At 45.1% G+C, this 23920-nt stretch overlaps 2 protein-coding genes across 2 annotated transcripts; one reads left to right on the plus strand and one right to left on the minus strand.

The window, feature by feature from the left end:
- The first annotated feature begins 5665 nt into the window (after positions 1-5665).
- On the plus strand, positions 5666-8960 carry LOC100830970 (receptor-like cytoplasmic kinase 176). Its single transcript, XM_003558188.4, has 6 exons — positions 5666-5940; positions 6362-6684; positions 6805-6940; positions 7043-7185; positions 7286-7409; positions 8329-8960. The coding sequence occupies exons 1-6, from the start codon at positions 5871-5873 to the stop codon at positions 8649-8651; spliced, it is 1119 nt and encodes a 372-aa protein (XP_003558236.1). The 5' UTR covers positions 5666-5870; the 3' UTR covers positions 8652-8960.
- Positions 8961-9097: 137 nt separating this feature from the next.
- LOC100831278 lies at positions 9098-14515 on the minus strand. Its single transcript, XM_003558189.4, has 4 exons — positions 14195-14515; positions 13222-13477; positions 12719-12966; positions 9098-9875 (listed from the first exon to the last, which is right to left on the minus strand). The coding sequence occupies exons 1-4, from the start codon at positions 14489-14491 to the stop codon at positions 9477-9479; spliced, it is 1200 nt and encodes a 399-aa protein (XP_003558237.2). The 5' UTR covers positions 14492-14515; the 3' UTR covers positions 9098-9476.
- Positions 14516-23920: the final 9405 nt, after the last annotated feature.

Here is a 23920-nt window from a genome sequence, read left to right on the forward strand (position 1 = left end):
TATTTTATAGATCAATGCCGAACAGAACAGTCTCTTTTGTATTAATATTCCATATTTGCGACGCTCCATATCTCGCACCGCTGGCGACGGCGTTAATGATGTGCAGATTGCTAGAAGCATTACACAAATGAGCCATATATTTACATAGGTTTTATTAGTGGTTTACTACTACTAAACCATTTTTAACAATCCACAAAAAATTGTATTTGTGAATGGAATATTCAAAATAACTCAAATTTGATTTTTTGGGTTTTGTTAAATTTTCAAATAGGCTTCTTAAAACCCCTTTTGAATTTAATGATCGCTTAAATTCAAATATTTTCAAACTTGCTCAAAATGAGATGAAACTTTAACAATAGATGGAGAAAAATATTTCAATCCCATGCTTAAAATTTCATAATTTTTGGAATTTATGTGGCCCCCAAATTGACAAATTACATTATATGCTTAAAATTTCACAAATCGTGGAATTTATGTGGCACCCAAATTGATAAATTACATTATTAATGAATTGGAATTAAAAAAAAGATTATTTTATAAGGGCCACATTGTACTATTGTTTCTACAAAATAGCTTTATTATTTTAGATAATATTTAAGGCACTTTCTAGCTTTATAAAACTCTGGAAAATAGTCAGTGAATAAATAAAATGTGATTCTAGTGGGATTACCTCAAATGGTAGTTTTTTTTTCTAGCAATGGAATTTGATTGAGAAAAATAGTATTAGGCCCAAATTCCATGTTTGTCGCTTCGGAAAAATTCCAAAACTATTAGATGTATGTCGTCCATGAATTTGTTGTTTAACTTTAATATGACGATTTAAAATGTGGGGATTTTACTCCCTTTTTGTGTAAATAAACAATCTTGGAAAATGATGTCCCAAATTCCAAAACAATTCATCTTTTGTTCGATACAAAAGTTCTCCCCTCGTAGAGTGTCCCGGCTCAGTAATGGAGTTATATTCGGGGGTTTTAAATCATACATAAAACAATTAAGTGACAAACATGACTTGATAATGAATATGATATAAAAGTTATGATACATCAAAGCACATAGTACTCTATCTTTGTAAAGGGAGATCGCCACGAGCCTGAATTATGCTAAACCCCATCTCGATTTTTTAACATAAAAATCATTGTTTAGTTATTCATTTAAGGGCAGTTGCACAATCAAGTTATAAGATAATGCATATTAAGTATTCCGCGAACAGGAACGGCTGCATACTTTTCCATGATTAAGCAAGTACGTGCACGTCTCCACATTGTATAGCATCACAAACACACTGTTGTTGTACTTGAACGACATTTAGTATAGGAGGGTATCAAATATCAATGCTTGATGGTTAAAGCCGTAAAGGTGGCATATACGACGGCCTTCTAGCGAAAGTCGACGTATAATTGATATAGTTGACACTACGATACTTTTTAAATAGTTTTGGTCGCCTATAGCAAATAATATGATTTACTTTGAATTCGATTACTGGGATAACTAGCAAAACCATTTTAATAAATATAGACCGGACATAGACGATTGCATAGTTCTCCCAATTATTATTTTCAAAGCAAAATCTTCATGTTAACCATTATTTTTAGAAGAATTATTGTTAGGTGAAAGAGGCCATGGTGAAGTTTCTTTCCCATCGTCTCCATTAAACGGCATTGTACTTTTTCTCGCGTGGAAGTGTGGAACATCTTAAGACCTGAAACACTATTAATGTTTCCCAACAAGGCAACAACAAAGCAAAACATAGCTATGCAGCATTTTCTTTTGCAGCAAATTAGGAGCGCGTTTGTTGATTTTAAACCACCAGATTCGATCCCCAGAATCGATAATTGAGGGGAAACGGATTGAATCTTCTGTCGGGCGCGGTTTTCTCACTAGGCCTGCAGGAAACTGGGCCAGCCGCGCGGCCGGTGCTACGAAGCACTTCTGGCCCAATCAGAACAGACGAAGTCATTCCGGCCCGAACACGCCGATCACCCAATTGTCCGCTCGAGCCTCTTCTAGCGTAGCCCTGCCGGATGCGCATTTTCCTATCGGCCGCAGCCTTATGGCCTGGTCCGCATGGGTCCGGAGGCCCTGACTGACTGACTGACTGACCTGGCAGCCCATGTAGTTCTCCGGTTTTCCAATTAGCCCAACGGATCAAGAGCAAACTTCAGTCCAAGTGGTTGCTGGAGAACTTTTTGGTGGCCTTTAGAGCTTATATCTTTCCTTTTCAGTTTGACATTAGAGCATGTCCCATCTTTTCTTTTCTTTTTTTCTCATGGAAGTGAAGTAGACACCTGAAAGACGAAGGGAAGACGCGCAAGTCAACAAACGATCGCCGTTTTGGCTTCGGAAAAGGACAGCTTCTTTTGGCAAGCATCCGCGCGCTGTCGCCCGTCACGTCGATGGGCACTGGGAAAGATCCGCCGTGCCGGAGTCAATGCCGCCTGATTTGTCACGCTTTTATTACGTGAAAACGGCGAGAGCACAAGTTGCTCCGGGTACGTAGTCCTCATGGACCTCGCGGGCGAATGGAGTCGAAATCGACGAACCAGACCTCGTGCTAAAATAAAATCACAAAATCAACCCGACGCGAAACTATTTCTTAGCTCCTAACCTTTTTGCCCAACACCCGACAGCAAGGAGCTATACTATGTGGCTTAGCGCCTTTTCTCTCGGCGTTATGACTCTGACAGCGTGGTCAAGCCATCCAGCGTGGCCAGTCATGTCCCCACCCACTGTTCATGTAGCGCCCTTCCGTGGGGTGCTATATTCAAGATCTTCACGTCTAGATGAGAGGCGTTATGCATGGGTTTGATTTTCATGCATATAAATCTGATTGCTTCAGCAAGGATTAATTAACTGCGTAAGGTTGGTCACACTTTTGCTATAAAAACATTGCAATGATCGTTCCTTACCTGCATGGCATTGGCCTGTGTGGTTATTTCACTCTAGCTAGCATAGTTAGGTGTTTGATGTGTTACCCACCAGAGTTGTATATTGAGTTGAATATTGCTAGCACTGTTTATAAGTTTCTGATGGCGTCATGTTTCGTGGTTCGAAAAGTGCTTCTCATCTTTTCATGCAACATCAGCAGTGTCCAGGCTTGAAAACAAAATGCACCGGCGCAGCCTGATGATGGTTGTGCATGCAAAAGAGAAGAAGTAAGAGTACTTGCACCATGTAGTACTTCGATGAAACGGAGACCGAAATTCGAATGCCCATAGGTTTTTGCAGCATAGCGCCTGTCATCTAGGCGTGAAGATCTTGGGTATAGCGCCCCAAGGAAGGGCGCTACATGACCAGTGGGTGGGGACATGCTTGGCCACGCTGACTGGCTTAGCCACGTTGGCAGGGCCATAGCGCCGAGGAGAGAGACACTGAGCTACATAGCATAACTCATTGCTGTTGGGCGTTGAGCAAAAGGGTTAGGAGCTGTGAAATAGTTTCGCGTCGGGTTTATTTTGTGATTTTGTTTCGCCACGAGGTCTGTGTTGTGGATTTCGAGGCAAATGGACGTGAAAACAGCTGTGCGATGCATCATTTGCAAGTACTCCGTATCTTCAATTGAGCTGGTTGCAGGCCGCTTGACGAGAGAAACATGAACGGGTCATTTGAATTGATCCGCCCCACCGGTCGTCCATGCACGAGACAAACATGAAATCTTTCGTTAAACAGAGTCTAGTATTGACGACTGAATTCATTACTACGGAGTAGGAGTAGTATTTTCCATCGAAGTACTAGTGCTTTCTTTTTATACATGAGTGGCACGCAGCTAAAACAACGACGCCAGAAAGAAATTCATGGCAAGGAGGAGATGTAGTATACATACTAACACTAAAAATTTCAGATATTTCTGAAATTTCAAAACATGATTTTCATGATGTTTGAACTATAAAGAGCACCGGATCTTGGGAGCCAAACGGGATTTCGAGGAACCCTATAGCTCGCGTGAAAGCAACAGTGGGATCCTAGGCCCGGAATCTGGATGCATGCTCCGCCCGGAACGGGCTTGACCTCGCCTGTTGCCTGCTACAAAGGACATGCAGATGCAATGCTTGCGTACACACGCCCAGTCAGGGATGATGACAGGAGTCAGGAGGAGGACGGTGGTGGCGTTGCCAACCTGCCGGTCGGAGCAAGCAAAATGCCCCTCCTGTAACTGCGTCTGTGTGTGCGCAGACCGCCGGTCGTTTCTCGTAGCCTGAATGATACTACGTCGCGCTCGGACGATGACCAATCTGATGCTACAGGCGTGTGGCATGTGGCAACGCATGTCGACTCGGGAAGTCGGGAGAGTGGTCTAGCTTGTCGACTTAGGAGTAGTTTGTTCTTGCCCCTGCGACAAACTTTTCTCATCATCCATCACTTTTGGGATTGACGGGAGTGTCATCATGTCTGTCTTCAGTTATCTTCTTTGCAATTTTCCGCTTTCGAGGCAAGATGGAGGATGCTACACAAGGGGCAGTTACTTGGAAATAGACCGTCGGGGAAAGCTGTTGAGGAGCACTCTGGAAGAAGAGGATGAAAGCGATTGGAAGTTTCAGTCTTTGTAATGTTAACTGAAACCAAACTGTGTTGTTGTACCGTAGAAGTAGAACCTAATGTAGGAGTAAATAGTCCTGAAGATATCAAGAATGATGAATAATAAGCTATGGGTTGTCTTGCCTGAGCAGGTTTCGCACGCCAAGACACCTTGATTTTTGATAACGCGCCAGACGGTATGGCCAATACACGTGTTCGCTGCAAGAGGCGCTCTTTTTTTATAGTTGGAGTGTGCTGTATAGCCTTCGGTAGCTAGCAACCAGTAGCAGAATCTGAGTGAGGAGCAACGAATTGGCCGCGAATTTGGCACGGTCCCTTTCAGCGGCGCTGGAGAAGAAGTCCATCGTTTGTCCAACGGCCTCGCATCGGAGTTTTGCTGGCTAATTTATGGCGAAAAGCAATGTGCATGTGTACTGAACTAACGAAATGCAGGGTGCATGTAACCCCGGCAATTCTCACTTGGCCACTGATGAGCTGCCACCCGATTCGCCGTTGCGTGCGTTTCAGTGTATCTCTCTCGACATGCTTTTCATTAGTGATGACTCAAGGACACCATTAGTGAAAGAATAAACATGCGTACAACCAAGACATGGATAGGATCGAGTGGTTGTGAATTTATGGGACTGCACACACGGACACACCTCCAACCACCTTTTGGCCAGAAACAGTAGTACTGCGTAGCGTACGGCAGGTCGGGCCTGCATTCTCTATTGCGTGCCTTTTTGTTTTTACACGCGCGCGGAGAAAATTCGTACCAGTAGTACTAGTATTATTTGTTTTTTTTTTGGGGTAGATGATCACATCTGGTTGAAATGTTGGATGATGTACAGAAAACATCAGCATGATCCAAAAGGGGACCGGCGATAATGATACACAGTAATATAGTAGTACTACTGTAACAGCATCAAGTGGATGTACACGCACCAATTCAAAAATGTTATACTGAACTGGCTAGCCTTCGTATTATCATTGCAAGAAGACTAAATCCGAAAATATTTTTCAATGTGAAAAGGAATTCTACTCTGCAGGCAAACAGCTGAATCACATGGACGCAAAGCAAAGAGAGAGGGAGAAGAAGAAAAGGCTTTCACACATTAATGAGGCGACTGACCCCACGCCACGGCTCCCCTGCTCCCCCACCACCCTCGCTCGCAGGCAGCCCAGCGCAGCAATGATAGATCTTCCAACCTAGCAAGAGCAAAGCGAGGAAAGGAAAAGAATGACACCACCACACATACCAGCAGCAGCCGTCGCCACTTCTTCTAGCCCCTAGAAACCTTCTACTCCTATCAAAGACGGGCTGTGGAGTTTGACGGGCGGGTGTCGTTGCTCTCCTGATGGGGAACTGTGCCGGCGTGCAGGGGAACGCCGAGATCAACCCGTCCTTCAGCGCTCCCAACTCCTCAGGTACCGCCGCGCTTTGCTTGTTCTGTTTCTTGGTTGCATCAGCGTTTCAGTCCTGGTTCCGGTTTGAGATAACTTGTGTGCTCTGGTTCTTGTGGTGTTCTCGCCCTGTTCTTGAAATTTAGGAATGAGACCGTTACTTGTTCTTGTTTTCTTCTGTTGCACTTGGGAAGAAGATCCCAACTTCAGACCTTCAGTTGGTTGATTTTGTATCCGAAAGAGAACAATTTAGTCCTTTGCTTTGGGTTTCTTGAAATGGCAAATCGTGGGCAAAATTGCACAATCTTAAGCGTGAGGACCATATGTTTTTTTTTTCATTCCCAAATGAAGAAGTAGGATTAGCTCCGAGAACGGTAGCAGGATTTCTTCACGATAATGTCAGTATTATCAGGTAAATAATTGCAACGCTTGCTTTGCAATCCAGGGACTAACTCCAAGAACAGCAGCAAGAATGCGACTGATACCAACACCTTCAGTAAGGGTTCTTCGTCGTCGGTGCCACCGACTCCTCGGAGCGAGAAGGAGATCCTGCAGTCCTCGAATCTCCGGAAGTTCACCTTCAGTGAGCTGAAAGGGTCCACAAGGAACTTCCGGCCGGACAGCTTGCTGGGGGAAGGGGGCTTCGGCTCCGTGTTCAAGGGATGGATGGATGAGCGCACGCTCACGCCTGTCAAGCCGGGCACCGGGATGATCGTCGCCGTGAAGAAGCTCAAGCTGGACAGCTTCCAGGGGCACAAGGAATGGCTGGTAGGTGACTGACCTTGCTACAGTTACTGCTTTGCCTGTTTGTGCTCAAGGTTTAGTGAGTCACACACATATGTGGTTCTGCTTGTGGTTGTAATGCGTTTGTGCGATTAAACATTGTAGGCTGAGGTCAATTACCTGGGTCAGCTATCACACCCCAATCTTGTGAAGCTCATTGGGTACTGCCTGGAGGACGAACAGCGGCTTCTCGTGTATGAGTTCATGCCGAGGGGCAGCCTGGAGCACCATCTTTTCAGGAGTGAGTTTATCAAAATTCTGTTGTGTCATGTTTCTCATTGTGTATGACATGTTACATTCTAGCTGTTGGAAATGAGCGAGTGACAATGGTATGGTACTGCAGGAGCTCCACACTTCCAACCCCTCTCATGGAATTTACGGATGAAGGTTGCGCTTGAGGCCGCCAGGGGACTCGCTTTCCTGCATAGCGATGAGGCTAAAGTCATATACCGTGATTTCAAGACCTCTAATGTTCTTCTTGACTCGGTGCGCATGCAAATCTGTCTCTATCTTTACAACAAATGCAAGTTAAAAGAGCTATGATCTAAAGATTTGTTATTTGTTCTCCTTCTTTGTCTGCATACAGGAATATAATGCAAAACTCTCTGATTTTGGCTTGGCAAAAGATGGCCCAAGTGGTGATAAAAGTCATGTTTCTACAAGGGTCATGGGGACTCAAGGATATGCTGCCCCCGAATATCTCGCTACAGGTACTCTTTGTACACGCCTTGCCAGACATGTAATGTAACCATATCGTTTGTCTACTACATTTTCATGCATGGTAGTGATATGGATGAAAGGGGGCCATCAATTGACTGCTGGGAAATGGGGGAAATGAAGTTCCGTTCTTTTTTAGACCGTTTCCATAAGTAGTCTTTGTAGCAATATTCCTAATTCCCATTGTTGCAATGCTTGCTAATGGTGGGGACAACAAGACATCTCTGCCATCGGAAAAGAATCTTTGTAGCAAGACATTGGTACTTCTGGTGTGCATGCCGTATTCCTTTTTGATAAAAAAAAAGCGAAGCAACTAATGTTATGTATGACGTATCTGTTGGATTCACTTAATTTTATATGGCATGGTTCTTTGTCGTGGTTAGATGTGTCTTTTGTTTAAAGGAACACATATCTCCATAGCAGTGAAGGGTATATAAAAATAAACGTTTGGCAGCAAAGTGACTCTCCAGGCAAGAGCCAAGAAGCAAAGCATGTCTGGACATCCATTTTAGATTGACGATTGTTGTTTCATTCATGTGAGGCTTATGATTTAAATACTTAAAAATTCTTCAAGATTCTGGCGGGTGGTGTATGACACCCTGTAAAGGAGACATCATCGAGGCAAACAATCATGCTAGTTGAAAACTTGGGAGGGCACTTATGCTTTCCACATCTTTGGTTAGTCTAGATACTTGAATTTCCTAAAAATCAGATATTGTGGGTAGTTAGTAGTTGCATCTTCGTTCCACTCAAGTCAGCACACAAATTCTTCTGATCTCTATCAATTGCCTCATCTGGTTTTTTAATCTAAAATTGTGCACATGTTGTAGTGGTAAAAGTCAAAGATATGTTCTGCATGCACATGATTGATGGCAACTTGCATGATTTGATTTTCCCCCACATTTTATGCAGGCCATTTGACCGCGAAGAGCGATGTCTACACTTATGGTGTTGTTCTTCTGGAGTTGCTGACCGGGCAGCGTGCCCTGGACAAGAACCGCCCTCCTGGACAGCATAACCTGGTGGAGTGGGCAAGACCTTATATCAACAGCAAGAGGAGGGTCATCCATGTCCTGGACCCACGGTTGGGTTCACAATACTCGCTCCCGGCAGCCCAGAAGACGGCGTCGCTTGCGCTGCAGTGCCTGTCGATGGATGCACGGTGCAGGCCAGACATGGATCAGGTTGTGACCGCTCTGGAAAAGCTTCAGGAGACGAAAAAAACAGGCAAGTAGGGGATTGCTGCTGTTTACAAGTGTCTGTAACCTCTCTGGAGCAGCGTCCTCTCCTTGTAAACAAACACCTCAGGGAGTAGAAACAGTGAACAGATGCCGGACTTGAGGGGAAGACTTGTTTTTGGACCTGCCAAGAAGAGAATGTATGATATATGTCGCCTTGTGTACAGCTAGCTGTTAGCCCGTGACTTTGCTGTCAGCCTGCCACATGTTTTATATTTGCAGTACATCAGCTTTGTATTACAAGTTTGTTTGAAGTATATTGTCACAAATCGCTCAATTATTGGAGATGCATACAGTGCGTGTTAATACTGATAAGTAAGAACCATGTAAAAGAAATAACTAATCTGCAGGAGAAATGAAACATGATGTTAGTTGTTGCCTAATGCCTGAAGCAGCTAACTGCAAAGAAAACTTCTCCGAGGAAAACATAAAGAATACCAGAGTTGAAAAGAAATCACATTGCTTCGGTTATATTATTCTCATTGCAGGAGATGCTCAGAATAGTAAAGAAGCCATATGATACATTGTTTCCTTTTTCCTCTACAAAATTACAAAATCCGAAGGAATTCTAGTGAGGCTGCAAAGTGCAAACAGCTACAGGTACAAGACTTAAACAGTGGACAACATTTGGTGGTATACGAAAGAAATACATCTGCGATTCAATACACAGGTGATATTGAATCGCAAAACAACTAGGCTTCTTAAGCAATTTGCTTTAAGCTTCTAAGAGGTTGGAACTAAGCTTCCAAAGCAATTTACTTTGAGCTTTCCACACCAAGCTATCTGCTGTTCAAAATGGCTGTCTGTTTGAACAAGCCATCTCTAGAATCTGCGGCCACCAGAATTATAAGCACGGCCGCCAGGGTATTGACTGCGATGCTCAAAATCATGACTCCGACCTTGGCTCCCACCATGGAACTCTGGGTAATTTACCCGTTCCCCAAGGGATTCATACTGGCCAGATGCATAACCCCGATGAGCCTCTCCATAAGCACCTCCAGAAGCAGCGGCAGGAGGAGTGGCTGCAGCTGCTGCTGCTTTTGGATAGACATGTGGTTCCCTAGGCATAATATTATTTGCATAATTGCTCATGCTGGCTTGTCGGTATTGCTGCTGGCGTTCAAGAGACTCTTTGCGGAGGAATTCTTCGCGATAGGTTGTCTGGCGAGCTCGAAGTGCTAATAACTTCTCATGGTACTGTGCATTTATCTCCTTCAATGTCTGAAAACAGGCATGAGAAACATGAAACGACAGTTGTCTTCCATACTAAAATAGTGTGCTAGCTTCAAGAAAAAGAAGTTTGTGCTGCTACTGAAAGTAGAATAACCAAGTCTACAAATGAGATACAACCAGGATTAGTATATATGCCAGTGATAGTGTGCTGAATCATGCATATCCAACTTCCACATGCTGAAATTGGGGCAACGTTAACAAGTATGTCTGTAATTGGGGCAATATTACTGCAACAACTTCCATTTTTAGATTTTTAGAGGTTGTCATTAAAGGCATATAAAGATGATCCAGCGTAATTTTTATTTATAGGTGTGGGATTTTAACACACCTACCAAAACATTCAATTAACTCAAGTACTTACAAGCAAAAGCTGTCATTAAGATAAATCCAACCACAATAATAGCATAAACAATGGATAATTGGACAAGCTTAACGTACGAGGGAGATCTGCATTTTCATTATTATTATTTTTTGCCATGCTTAGTTTTTGTAAGTATTAAAACTTGCTTGGTTTTAGTATCCTAGGATACATTTGGTTTGAGGGCCAAGTCTACCTTACAAATTTTGGCTAGCCAATTCTTTTGGCGAGGAAAATGCACGGCTAGTCTATCAACTTGACAAACATGTGCAATTTAGTCAACGTACATGAATTGTAGCAAACACGCCTACAAGTTAGGAAATATGTGATCAGAGGTTAAAAATATGTATTCTCGACCCAAACGCTGAGTTGGCACGCAACGTGGACAAAAAGGCGCACGTGAGGGTATTTTGGCACAAAAATGGGCTGCTATTTTATGACATGAGCCCTGCATTTATTCTTCGGGTGCTAAATTGCAAAGTTTGAAATCCCTTCATATAATCCCCATTTGCCCACACCGCCGGCACCTCAGATCACGCACGAACTTAAGCTGCTTCTCGGCCAGCTTCCCAGCCACGACAGGGCCGGTGGCGAGAAAGTACTGTAGCAGGCGATGGAGCACAAGGGAGCATCATGGCCCCAACGAGGAGGTCGCAGCTGTTCGTATCTGCTCCATTCTTCCAGCCTTCCTCAGACTCAGAGACAGACAAGGAACCAACAACACTCTGCCAGCTAGCTAGTTGCTCTGCTCCAGAGTCGAGTCCCTTCTCCTTGCACCACAAAGCCATGCTCAATGCTCATAGCTAAGCTACCTGCTTTAATTTTGCACCCGAAGCATACAAAAGCAAATCAAAGATCACGGTCATCGCCCTCCTCTTCCAGTCTGTCGTCGCCGTACGTGGACGACTCGGTGAGCCGGTGGGGAAGACGGAGCCGTCAGCGTGGCCCACGAGAGTTAGGTGGAAGGCCAGCACGGAGGTGACCGGGGACTGTTTAATGTGATCACCTAAGATCAACGTCGTTTCCCCGCGCAATTGAACCGCCACGAGCTGCTGCCCCTTCATGCGGCAACGCCACGGGCTGCCGCCCGCCCATGTCGGCTCCTTCAAGCAGCCACATCACATCGCCCCTCCATGAGGTGCCGTTTGCAAGCATCCCCTCTTCCCGCTGCACCTCGCGTCGTGAGCCACCGCTTGACAACCTTCGCTCCGCCACGTGATAGCAACACCTCCCATTGCTGGCGTCTCCGTGCCACCAGATCCCCTTGCACCGCTATTCGTCGGTGGAGACGCTCCACTCGCTGGCTTCACCATGAAGAGATGCCACTGCGCCGCCGACCGCCAGCAAAATTGGGGAAAGAGGAGGAAAAGGATCGGTGTTTGCTGTGTGAGTGCGTCGTGGACCAGTTTATTTTGACGGGCTTATTTGCAAAGATTGAGTCAAATCATGTCAGAAAGTGGGTCCTTTTGTCCATGTCAGCATGCCAGCTCAGCGTCTCGGTCAAGAATACGTTTTTTTTTATCTCATATGCACATAATTGCAAACTTATAGACGTGTTTGCTACAATTTTCATGTACATTGACTAAATTGCACATGCCCGTCAAGTTGATAGACCAGCCATGCATTTTCCTCTTTTGTGGCCAAGGTTTTGCCTTCCCATGATTTGGCTAATGTTGGCAAGAACAATTAACTAGGTGGGCAAAGGGGTACGAGCACGCCACAAATTTGGCAAACATCCAAACAATCGTAAAGTTTTGGTCATGTCAAAAAAATTGTAGGGTACGTTTTGGCTACACATCAGATATACTATGTACATATTTTCATAATATTATTTGTGAGAGACTGTATGGTGTCTTTAGTTCCATTGCAAAATATGGATTGTTCATGCTAGATATACATCTATGTGTACATGGATGTACTCTCTTGAAAGGTATTCATAACTTTTATACTCCTTCTAAATATACGTGGTCAGCATGAATTTTCATGCCAAACTTTGAAGAACTGTTAGACAAACAATATTTGGCATCTATGCATAGAATTTATACCATTAGAAAATGTTTTTCAATACAAATCCAACGATATCATTTTTGAGTCACAAATAACTCATGCTACTAGTCTAACTGTTGGTCAAAGTTTGGAATAAGTTTCTGTGTTGGCCTTGTATATTTGGAAGGAGGGAGTATGAATTAATGTCAGTGTGCGCAGGTACTAGCATGCAGAATGGGAAAATGTGCATAGAACTGACAAGCCTGTGCGTGTTGCATAGAACTGACCAGTCTACGAAGGCGAAAAAACATCTTCATTTTCTAACTAGCACCATAGACCCGACCACCAGTGCGAGTATTACAGAGTAGATTTATCGGTGACTGGTATCAGTGAAAAAATGATTAATATACTGCATTGCTTGTCCAATTAGACTCTTTTGGAAGGTATGAAGCACAAGGCGGAATCACACAATACTACGAAAGCATACCTCCCTGTGCCGAGTATTTTCAGCATCCTCTGCATCATGTAGTTCCTTGGATAGGATCACAATGTCTTCATGAAAACTCTGTTCTAGACCTTCAAATGTACGGGGAAGATTATAATCCTCGTACCTTGCTTCAATCTTATCAGTACGAGGTTGCTCCCTCGATTCCTCTCTTGGCTGCTTTTCTAGACTAACCTTCAGATCAGATTTATGTCTGTCATAAAAGGATTGTGTACCCTCAGCACCTTGACCTGCATCAGTATCGGGGCAGTGCAAAGTACATTAACCAAGATGCAATAGCTAAAAATTTCTTAAGCATATTCACATGTAATACTAATAAAATGTTGCCACATAACTACTAATAAATCCAAAATTTCTAAAAAAGGACTGATATTTCTGAAGTGTAGGGTGCACACATAAAACTAGCTATATGGCAAAAAAAAGGTTAGATAATGTAAGTTTTTCAACAGATAAACCATGTTATTCCAAAAATAAAGTCCACATACCCTCATTATATGCATATGGTGAAATCTGATTCTGCATATTTGGTCCACCTCGATCCCATTGGCTTTGTCTCGCCTTCGGGGCAGCATACTGGTTCTCCCCAGCAATTTGCCCAGGATCTCTTACAGGGAAACTATTATCAGGGAGTTGCTGAACCCTTTGCTGTGCCTGGTAGTGATGCAACTGGGAAGTCACCATGGACTTGATGTCTGCATCACCATACTGCCCCTGTCCATGTCCCTGTCGCCGCATTCTGACCTGAATGTTCACGATAGAGAAGCAACTGCATTGGTAACAAATTGTGTAAAATATGGTAACAGTGAACACCAAACAACCAGTATGGCCCAAATGAAGGCATCATCATCTCAACATTCAACAAAGCCAAACTAACCAACACTAGGCAGATCAAATCTACCCTTATCATGATTCTGTAACAGCCTTCACAGTTCAGTCACAGAGGTATTTATATCGGTACTCACTAAATACAAACATGAGGAAGCAGAATCATAGGTTATCATCATGAACAAACACTTCATCCAATTGGCAATGTGACAGGCAAATTTCCAGATGTAATAAGCTTTCACTGGAGAGCACCGACCGGACAAGCCACTGCTAGAACTTGAGAACAGGACCCTGATGCCAAACGACCAGTTATCCGTGAATGAACAACCACGCTAGGTTGGGAAACCCTAATTTCCAGTGGTTAGAACCGACGGTGGAGCCAGGAATTGATGACATCCTAGGCCAAAAAAATAAAATTGGGCCAACTTTTTCCCCAATAATTGATAATAATTTGAACACAATTCAGCATGTGTCATTTTTATCCTATTCATCTTGTCGCTACGTAAAATTAAATTGAAACAACAAAATATTGAAGGGGGGTCATCGATTTAACAAAGGACATAAAGTTGGGAGAAAGGACAGTGGACAGAGGAGTAAAATTGCAGACTCGCAGTCACATAGGAGAGGAGTTACCGAGTGGAGATTGGGTACTAGAGTCGCCAAGTAGGGGAGCCAGATAGGCAGGGACGACGATTCGGCGACGGCGGATTGCCGAACGACGAGTCCGGCGACGGCGAGGGGACCTAACGCCGCGGGCAGGGGAGCCGCCGGCTGCGTCTGGCAAGGCGAGGCGGGGGCAACTCCTCGAGGCTGTAAGATACGCCTCCGAGGGCGGCGGGCGGCGGCGGGCTCTCTCTCTCGAGTCTCAGACGTCGCCCCGTCCCCCGTTCGATCGATCCCTAGTCTCTCTGTGCGTTTCTTGTTGGCCATGGCCCTGGGCCAGGGCGGTTCGCACTGGGCTGAGGTGGGCTCCGTTCCGAGCTGAGGCCCAAATATTCAACGTTTACACGATGAAAATAATTTGAGCGCAAGTTGGCTTCAACGGTGGTGGAGTAAATTAAAAAAAAGCCACAACATTAGGGGTTAGGGTTTCACGTAGGTATCACTTCACGTTTTTGTTGCAAAAAGACACCGGATTAGGGTAACCCCTCCTTCGCTAGCGCGTAAACCGGTTTATGACAGGCCGGGTCCACTGTCAGGCCACCGTGTCGTCCTCCTCGGCAATCCACGCTGGCTACTCCCGAACCCGACCGACCGAGCCGATATGGTTCACTTTGCCCTAACCCTAACACGACCGAGTCGCCATCTCTCTCCCTCTCTTCTTTCCCCGTAGCTGATGGCGGAGACGGCGGAGGATGGGTGGGACGGCGGCGGGCACCAGGTCGTCCCCGATAGCACGAGACCTGCCCAGGTCCCGTGCCAAAGTTTTGCGGCGGCGGCGGCATAGGCAAGCTCTCCCGTGAGCTGCGCCCGTCAATGGCGCAAGGCGACGCCGCAGCCAAGGCGGAATCGTCGGCAATGTCGCTGACGGCAGCAATGCATTGGACGGACACCCTCTTCGTCTCCGGGTAAGTCAATTACATCCCTTGTGGACTTAGGTTTTGTGGATGAATTTGCGGCTAGAGGCTGAAATTGGGGGATTAGGGTTAGGTTGTTCGATTTGGGGGATTTGGGGGATTTAGATTTAGAGGCTGTGATGCCTGTCTAAAATTGGCTGTGACGGCAGCAATACATATTGTCAGTAATGCCTGTGTGAAATTGGGTTTAATTCTGTAGAATTGATGATGAAGTTTGGACCGTTAGTATGAACTTTAGCTGCGGGCAGAATTTGCGAAGAGATTTGGGCGTTTCAGATGTCACTTTTATGAATCTAGTAGGCCTTATGGAGAGCTGTGGTTATGGCAGAAAAGACTTTATGTATTATGAGAAAGAAGAAGGTAGGGGACTGGCAGGATTAGAGCTTATTGATAACAATAGTAAGATGTAGGACATGCTGACTCTTTATAAAGAGAAGAAAAAGGTGACATTGACAATTCTAAAAGGGAAGAATGGTGAATCTCCTATTGGCAAAGCCATTTCTTTTTACTCATCTGTGCCAGAAAGAAACATGAATGGAAGGACACCAAAGGCTAAGAAGAAGCTCATAGTAGATAATCCCCAGCCAATGCACATTGACCTGGAAGAGGAAGCAGGGCAGAATGCAGAACCAGTAAGTGCAGAACAGCACATTGACTTGGAAAAGGAAGCTGGGCAGAATGCAGAACAGCACATAGACTTGGAAGAGGAAGCAGGACAGAATGCAGCAAGAAATGAAGGGCCAGGGACAGTTAATGAAGGGCCAGGGACAGTTAACCAGATTGACTGGAGTATGTTTGATGAAGAGCCAATGCAGCCAGTACAACCTACACAAGAGAGTGTCAATTATATTTTGGTCCCTGACCAGTACCAGACTGAAGATGACACTGAAGATGTAGAGCCAATGCAGACAGTACATGCTACACAAGAAAGTGTCAACTATGTGTTGGTACCTGACAAGTACCAACAGAGTGAAGACCAGACTCAAGATGAGTTCTGCTATGCTGACAGTCATGTAGAAGAAGAAGAAGTTGAAGAGGAAGTTGAAGAAGAAGATCAAGAGAAGGTGGAAGAAGAGGTTGAGCATGAATTTGAGGACAATGGTTCTGCAACTGATGAGTCAAGTGACAGTGAATACATTCCTGATCATGATGAAGTACAGCAGAGCCAAGAAGACTTGGAATTGAAGGAGTTAATACCTGAAATGAATAGAGAGGGAAATGACCCACTGCTGCACTGTGAAGGGGACATAGATGTTGAGGATATATTTGAGCTTGATCCAGAAGATGAGATAGACCATGTGGTTGAGGAGCCCAAACGCAAGAAGGCCAGGAGGGAAGGACCTACAAGGAGGGCACACTCTGAACCTGAAGTCATCATTGAGCCAGATTTCATCCCATCTGGAGAAGAAGACAATGGCGAGGAGCCTTTAGATGTTAAAGATGAAGATGGTGCAGAGGAGTTCAGTTATGTTATGCCACAGGGAAGAAAGAGCAGGGTTAAGAAGGCAGCCACTAGAGTTTGGTACAATGCAAAGAGAAAGAACCCTCAAGATCAATTCTGTTTGACGATGTGTTTTCTGGATGTGTATCAATTCAGAGAAGCCCTAATCCAACTGCATATATCTCAAAGTAGAGATTTCAAGTATCATAGAAAAACAACAAGAACAGGATTATAGTGAAGTGCATAAAAGCTGACTGTCCATTCTACATGGTAGGTTCAAAGGTGGGAAATGAGCCTACCTTCTGCTTGAGAAAGATGCATTTGACACACACTTGTGGCACCACCGGAGACAGCACAAGAGTTAATGCAAAGTGGTTGAGCAAAGATTATGAGTCAGATATTAGAGCAAATACATCTTGTGATGTCACTGGTTTGTTGGACAATGCAAAGAGGGATTATGGCATTGAGGTGAACAAGATGGCAGCATATAGGGCCAAAAACAGAGCTATTGCTGTGATCCTAGGTGATCACATTAAACAGTACCCTAGGATTAGGGACTACATGCAAACAGTTCTAGATACAAATCCAGGGTCAAGATGCACAATCTCAACTGTACGTCTAAATCCTGCTGCCAACCCAAGGTTTCATGGCTTGTTCTTCTATATTAATGCTGCAAAAGAAGGTTTCTTAAAAGGCTGTAGACCTTTCATTGGAGTTGATGGATGCTTCATTAAGCTATGCACAGGAGCACAAATATTGGCAGCCACTGGCAGAGATGGCAACAACAATATATACCCAATTGCTTTTGCTGTGGTTGGCAAGGAAGATACAGCTAGTTGGTGCTAGTTCCTGCAGAATCTAAAGTATGCATTAGGTGGTGAATCTGGCCAATTTGGTTATTACACAATAATGTTAGATAGGCAGAAGGTATGTTCATTCAAACTTGCATTACATTACCTTACAATACAACAATATAAACCAGCTAATTATTATTAACACCATGAAAATGTCACTTGCATTACATTACTGCTGCACTTACATTACTGTTGTACTTACATTACAACAATATAAACCAGCTAATTATTATTTAATTTTTACCTAGGGCCTCCTAACTGCAATCAATAGGGTATTTCCCAACTGTTCTCAGAGGTTTTGCCTTAGACACATTTATGCAAACTTCCAAACAGCTGGGTTTAGAGGTGCTGATCTAAAAAAACTCATGGATGCTACTAGTTACTCTTACAGCAAGAATGCTTTTGATAATGCAATGGCTGATATGCATAACGAATGTGAAGATGCTGCTGCTTGGTTGTCCGAAATTCCTCCTGCCACTTGGGCCAGACATGCCTTTGACACTAATTGCACGACTGACTTGGTAGTCAATAACCTCAGTGAAGTGTTTAACAAATTTATCTTAGATGTTAGGAAGAAGCCAATTGTCACCATGATTGAGGGAATAAGGACTAAGCTTATGATTAGATTTAACTTGAAAAGAGAAGGTGTAGCAGGATGTAGGTGGGAAATCACACCCACTTATGCAGAGAGATTAGAGATAGAAAAGAAATGGTCCAACAACTACAAACCAATATGTGCTGGTCCAGGGATATGGCAGGTCAGCAGTGGTCAGAGAACCCATGTAGTCAACTTGGATGAAAGAACTTGTGGATGTAGGAAGTGGGATATCACTGGAATGCCATGCAACCATGCTATTTCAGCTACATACAAGTCCAAACAACATCCAGAAGACTTTGTGCATGAATTCTTCAAGAAAGAAATGTACAAGCAAGCATTCAACCCAATAGTATATCCTGTTCCTAGCCAGGATCAGTGGACAAGGACACCAACAGATGACATAGACCCACCAGTCTTCACAAAACATCCTGGCAGGCCAAAGGAGAAGAGAAGGAGAGGACAGTTTGAAGTGCCAAAGAAAAAAGACAGCTCTAGGATGGCTCCCATCACTTGTAGCAACTGCAAAAGGCAAGGACACAGATTTCCAACCTGTTCTTTGCCTCTGAAACCTGACCTGCAGATTAGGAGAAACCAGCACATGGTAATTACCACACTTCAATTATTACAAATCATATATGTTGCTATACTTGAAACTTGAATTATTACATACTTTTCCTCTTCTGAATAGGCTAACAGGACAATTCCAGATGAAGTTGGTTCCTCTTCTGCCGCAACAGCTACTCCTGCTCCAACAGCAAGAGCTCCAACACCCTCTTCTGCTACAAGGACACCTACAGCTAGACCAACAGCTTCAGCTCCTGTAGCACTCAGCAGATCTCCAAGGAAGCATCTTGCTCCTCCACCAAGAACTGCATCTGCTGCTCCTACACCTACACCAAGACCTGCTGCTAGGCCTCCTCCACCAAGACATGCTGCAGCTACACCTACAGCAAGACCAGCTGCTCCTACACCAAGGCCTGCTGCTAGGCCATTCACTGCCCGAAGGCATGCTGCTGCACAGAATCTAGTTTCAAAGTTGATACCTAGTCGAGGAAGAGGTAGGATGTGGAGTTACTTGACTGCCAGTGGGAGGGTTTACAGTGGCAACGAAGATGGAACTTCAGGTGGTGCTCCAGGGATTGGTTCAAGTCAACAGTGAACAATGTTTGATGTTAATCAGTTTCATTTTGTTGTGATGTATGTCAGTGATGGGAAGTAGCTAGGAACAATGTTTCATTTTGTTGTGATGTATGTGCTGGGAACATGACTTTGGTTTAAATGGTGCTGGGAACAATGTAGTTGGGAACAATGTATAATTTCTGTGATGAATGTGCTGGGAACTATATGCCTGTTTGATGCACTATGTTGTATGCTTTGAAGTATATGCTGCTGGGAACTATATGCCTGGAACAATGTGCATCTGTTTCAATGGTTGTTGGCCTGAGATATGCACAATGCTGTGATGTATATGATGCCTGTTAGATGCACTCAACCATTTGAAATGACAAACCATTACTCGATGACATTCCAGCCCATATCATAAGAATTCAAATTTAGCATTACATGTCATACGAAATTCAAATTCTGAATTACAAACCAAAGTCATGCTACAAGGCATAGTCATATTACAACCCAGGCTCTGAAAGTACTGCTTAGGATCACAAACATAGTTTCACACCACTAATACATTTTAGGGGATTACATCCCAACTTACACCACTACTACATTTTAAGGGATCACAAACAAACATAGTCATATTACATCATGATTTCAACATGGATTCTTCCCTTGTGAAGCTGGAATGGAACCATCAACGACACCAACAAAGCATGGAAACTCATGCAGACGAGTAACATTTGGAGAACCAGGAGCACCACCGTAGTCGGTAAAATCATCTTTATCATCTGAAGAGGAGTGAGGAGTAGGCTGCAGTGGAGGACAATCTGTTTGTAAAGGAAAGTGGTCTAGAACCTCATGCACATGAACAATCACATCGAAAACAACTGTGCGACGGCTAATGGGCTGATTCCAAGGTTGACAGAAAAGGGCCATTGAGCTCAGGCTCTCCTCATCGTCTGCACCTTCGTCTAATGGCGGATGCATTGGCTCAGGAATCTCAACCTTCAGCTTCTTTGGAATTGCTGACGGATTACGCATCCATGCCTTCGCCTTCACAATACGAAAGTCCAGAGGCGTCATCATATCGACGAACTCGCCTCCAATGCTGTTAACTAGACGACTCATAAAAGTGCTCTCGGAAGCATCCTTCGGCAGCCCATCAAAACTAAGCACAGTGCTAAAACAAAGCTCAAATTTCTCGCCACCATAAGCCCGGCACCATCGGCGGAAGTGCACAGAGCATCCGCGGCAACGCAAAATCCTAGATTGGTTCAGAACTGTGGTGCAATCTTCCTCTGTATCGAATCGAAGCAAGAAATGGCCTGCAGGATGACTAACCTGTTGGGAATATGCCCTAGAGGCAATCATGTATGATGTAATTCCCAATGTATTCATAAATATTATTAAGTTGTCCTTGTTTGAACATCTGATATGTATCATTGAATATGTGATTTGATTGTGGAACTATGTATTCATGTTGTTCATACTAAATTGTCCTTAGTCATTGAGGTTGTGCTGGACACATAACCTAGACTAATGTGAAAGTTGGCTGATGACTCGGTTCCACTTGTCATGGGCATGGTGATGTCATTCCAGCTTACACGGACTCGGCTAAAGAGTTTAGCGAGTCGGACTGACCCATATTGAGATGCAACGAGTAGGTCGTCATTTGCATGTCTCAATCAATGTAATCCTTAGACCTGAGGTTATCGCACAATCCGAGTTGTGGATCACCAACTTAGGTTCTGTCAAACGTTGTTCCGTAACAGGGCAGTTATAAAGGCAGAGTTCGGGTTGGCTGAGAATCAAGCTGTGTGATGTGGATAACCAAGATGGGATTTTGCCCCTCCGACTGGAGAGATATTATCTGGGCCCTCTCGAGTGATATGATTTGGGAAGCATGGCCATGCGCGACTTGGTTAACTGTTAACCGGGTCGATCGACTAAGAGTTAGTCGGATGAATCGTATATCACAGATCGAGAAGAGAGTTGAACTATTAAAGGGATGACGATTAATCGCCTATAGTTCGACAAGGTATATCGTGAGGCAAAAGGGACTAAGACGTATGTCACATTGGAAGGTACGTCGTCATGACTCGATGGTACTTGGGAGTCGGCACGTTCTGCTAGGAGCCGCTACCGATTGATCGATTGTGAGTCGGACTCCAATCGTGTCCAAGTTGCCATGAGCCTGCGGGGTCACACACTTAAGAGCGGGAGCAAGTATTTAGTCGGGTTGGACCCGAACTGGAATTGGGCTGACAATGCGAGTTGGACTCGCAGGGTGGATGGGCCACAAGGCTTGGAGCCCACTTCCACTCGGTATATAAGCAGGGGCGTGGGATGCCTAAGGTACACGGTTTTTCCACTCTCATGCGTTGAGAACCCTAGCCCGATTCAGTTCAACCGTCGCACCGGACCTAGCAGTCCGCCGCCGGAGCTCCTCCTCGCACGTGTGGATACCGGCAGAGGTGCTGTACGTTCAGCACTTCGACGATCGCGGGATTGGATCGGCTGGATCGGATCGAGGGACTGCACTGCATCAAGGCGCTGCATCGATAATCCGCAACTGCGCGTCTAGTGGTAATCCTCGTGGCCTTCTACCTCGGCTAGATCTTGGGAGTTCGCGTAGGAAAAGTTTTTGTTTATCTCTACGCGTCCCTTCATAACCTTGCCACAGATCCCACCCACGATTCCGGTCCCTTCATGGACGGCCTTCACTATCTCGCTCAGCTTCACGGACGCTGGCGTCGGCAGCCTTGTGCCGCGGTGGATGGTGGCCAGCAGAGCTCAGCCTCGTAGCCTAGCTTCGTTGGCTTCCATGCCGGGAGCGCGGGCAACAACAATGTGTCCCGACTCCGGACGAAGCTCCGGCTCCCCACGGCGGAACAGCTCGTGGAAGCCATGGCTACTCGGGATGTGGCTGTGGCTCACCATTGCGCAGCTCTAGGGTTCCGGCGAAATCGCCTCAACTACGGCCACGCACGAGAGAGGAACCGCGAGGTTGAAGAAGAAGGGAGGAGGAGATGCCGACCGGGTCCGGCTGGACCAAGTTATGCGCTCGGGTTCGGGAGTAGCCAGCGTGGACTGCCGAGGTGGACGACACGGTGGCCTGACAGTGGGCCCGGCCTGTCATAAACCGGTTTACGCGCTAGCGAAGGAAGGGTTACCCTATTCCGGTGGTTTTTTGCAACAAAAACGTGAAATGGTATCTATGTGACACCCTAGCCCCTAATGTGATGGTTTTTTGCAACAAAAACGTGAAATGGTATCTATGTGACACTCTAGCTCCTAATGTGATGGTTTTTTGCAAAAAAAACGTGAAGTGGTATCTATGTGAAATCCTGACTCCTAATGTGGTGGTTTTTTTAAATTTACTCACGGTAGTGAGCCAAGCGATCGCAGTGGTGGCGGCCCAAATGTCAAGTGATCTGAGATGTCAGGCTTCCTGGCCTTGCTGGCATGTGGTGGGCTAGCACCGACTCGTACGGGTGGAGCCAACTACATTCGAAATTCGAATAAAGCCGGTGATGTGAATTGGGCCATGCTTTGGGCTTGCTCTACATGGGTCAGTCGGTTATACTGTAACATTGAGGCCTTTCTCTAAATGGGTACAACGGCTTGTTCCGTCATTCTGAGATTTGGCCATACTCAAAAAGAAGAAGAAAAATCTGAGATTTGGCCATATGTTATTCTTCGGGAACGGTTGGATATAGTAGTACGGGAGTATAATTTTTTTCTCTCTCTCTCTAGAATTGTGGCATGGTCCGCTCTTCTCTGAGATATTTTTCCCCTGTTCGTTTCCGATTGATGGAATGGTACCTGACATGGAACATATTCGAGCACAGAAAAAGGGCACGAAAGGAAGAAGCGTCCAGCTGCCTAGTTACACGTCGCATCCAACGCGCTCCTCCAGCGGCGCGAGTGGGAACGCGCAGGTCGAGTCCAAATCGTCTGCTCCCTCCACAGTCCGGGTCAAACAGATGCGTCTAAACCCACAGCACCGCGTGCCACTCTACATAGAACAGAAGCTTCTACCCCATCCCATGGTCTTCTTGTAGATAATGACCACACCCACATCTGTCTTTTTATCGCAAGAACGAGATTAAATAATATGGTCTTTCGCTATCAGAAACATAAAGACATGCATCCCTCGAACTATTTTAACATTATTATCCCGCCGTCAAGATTACCATGTGAGTAGGTAAACCCTCGGCATTGGTTGGGAGCTGCAGCCAGCCGTCTGTAGTAGAAGACCGGACCACGGAGTCCTTGTTCTTCACGTGTTCGTGCGTGTCATGCCACCTCTTTTTACCTGGCCAACTTGGACTCGAAAACGCGGAAAAGCAGCTGCCGCCACTTGCAAGAGAGCCAGCAAAAACCATGCACCGCCGATGCCATGAAGCTTGCCGAGTTGCCGGCTTGCCATTAACAACCGTTTACGTCCGTCCGTGCTGTGCTTCGCTGGTGAGCTTGGGTTTCTTTTGTCAGCGTTGAAAGAAAATAATACTATTCTCAACGGAAGGAAGCGTGAAGCAAACAGTAACCAGATTGATCGGCAAAGCAGCTAGATTTCAGTTATTCTCATCTTACCTCGTCTCGATCCAGTCTAAAATTGCTGCAGAGTTCCAGCATCAGCTTGCGTGCTTCTTAGCAATAACGTGCACCGAAGAAGCGCATGGCAAACTGTACCTGATGCCGGCAGGTTTGCACTTGCTTTCCTTTCTCAAAAACTGGATCTCAGCGGGCAGCGGCTGCTAAACCCTTTGC

The sequence above is a fragment of the Brachypodium distachyon genome, chromosome 1 (assembly GCF_000005505.3).
Source record: "Brachypodium distachyon strain Bd21 chromosome 1, Brachypodium_distachyon_v3.0, whole genome shotgun sequence".
Classification (NCBI taxonomy): Eukaryota; Viridiplantae; Streptophyta; class Magnoliopsida; order Poales; family Poaceae; genus Brachypodium; species Brachypodium distachyon.

What these genes read in the sequence shown, in the direction of transcription:
- LOC100830970 (XM_003558188.4), top strand. Translation starts at nt 5,871, where the DNA reads ATGGGGAACTGTGCCGGCGTGCAGGGGAACGCCGAGATCAACCCGTCC. An exon ending in GGAGCACCATCTTTTCAGGA is followed by an intron (nt 6,941 to 7,042) that starts GTGAGTTTATCA and finishes ATGGTACTGCAG; the next exon opens with GAGCTCCACACTTCCAACCC. An exon ending in CCCCGAATATCTCGCTACAG is followed by an intron (nt 7,410 to 8,328) that starts GTACTCTTTGTA and finishes CATTTTATGCAG; the next exon opens with GCCATTTGACCGCGAAGAGC.
- LOC100831278 (XM_003558189.4), bottom strand. Translation starts at nt 14,491, where the DNA reads ATGGCCAACAAGAAACGCACAGAGAGACTAGGGATCGATCGAACGGGG. An exon ending in TAGTACCCAATCTCCACTCG is followed by an intron (nt 13,478 to 14,194) that starts GTAACTCCTCTC and finishes GTGAACATTCAG; the next exon opens with GTCAGAATGCGGCGACAGGG. An exon ending in ACCATATGCATATAATGAGG is followed by an intron (nt 12,967 to 13,221) that starts GTATGTGGACTT and finishes ATACTGATGCAG; the next exon opens with GTCAAGGTGCTGAGGGTACA.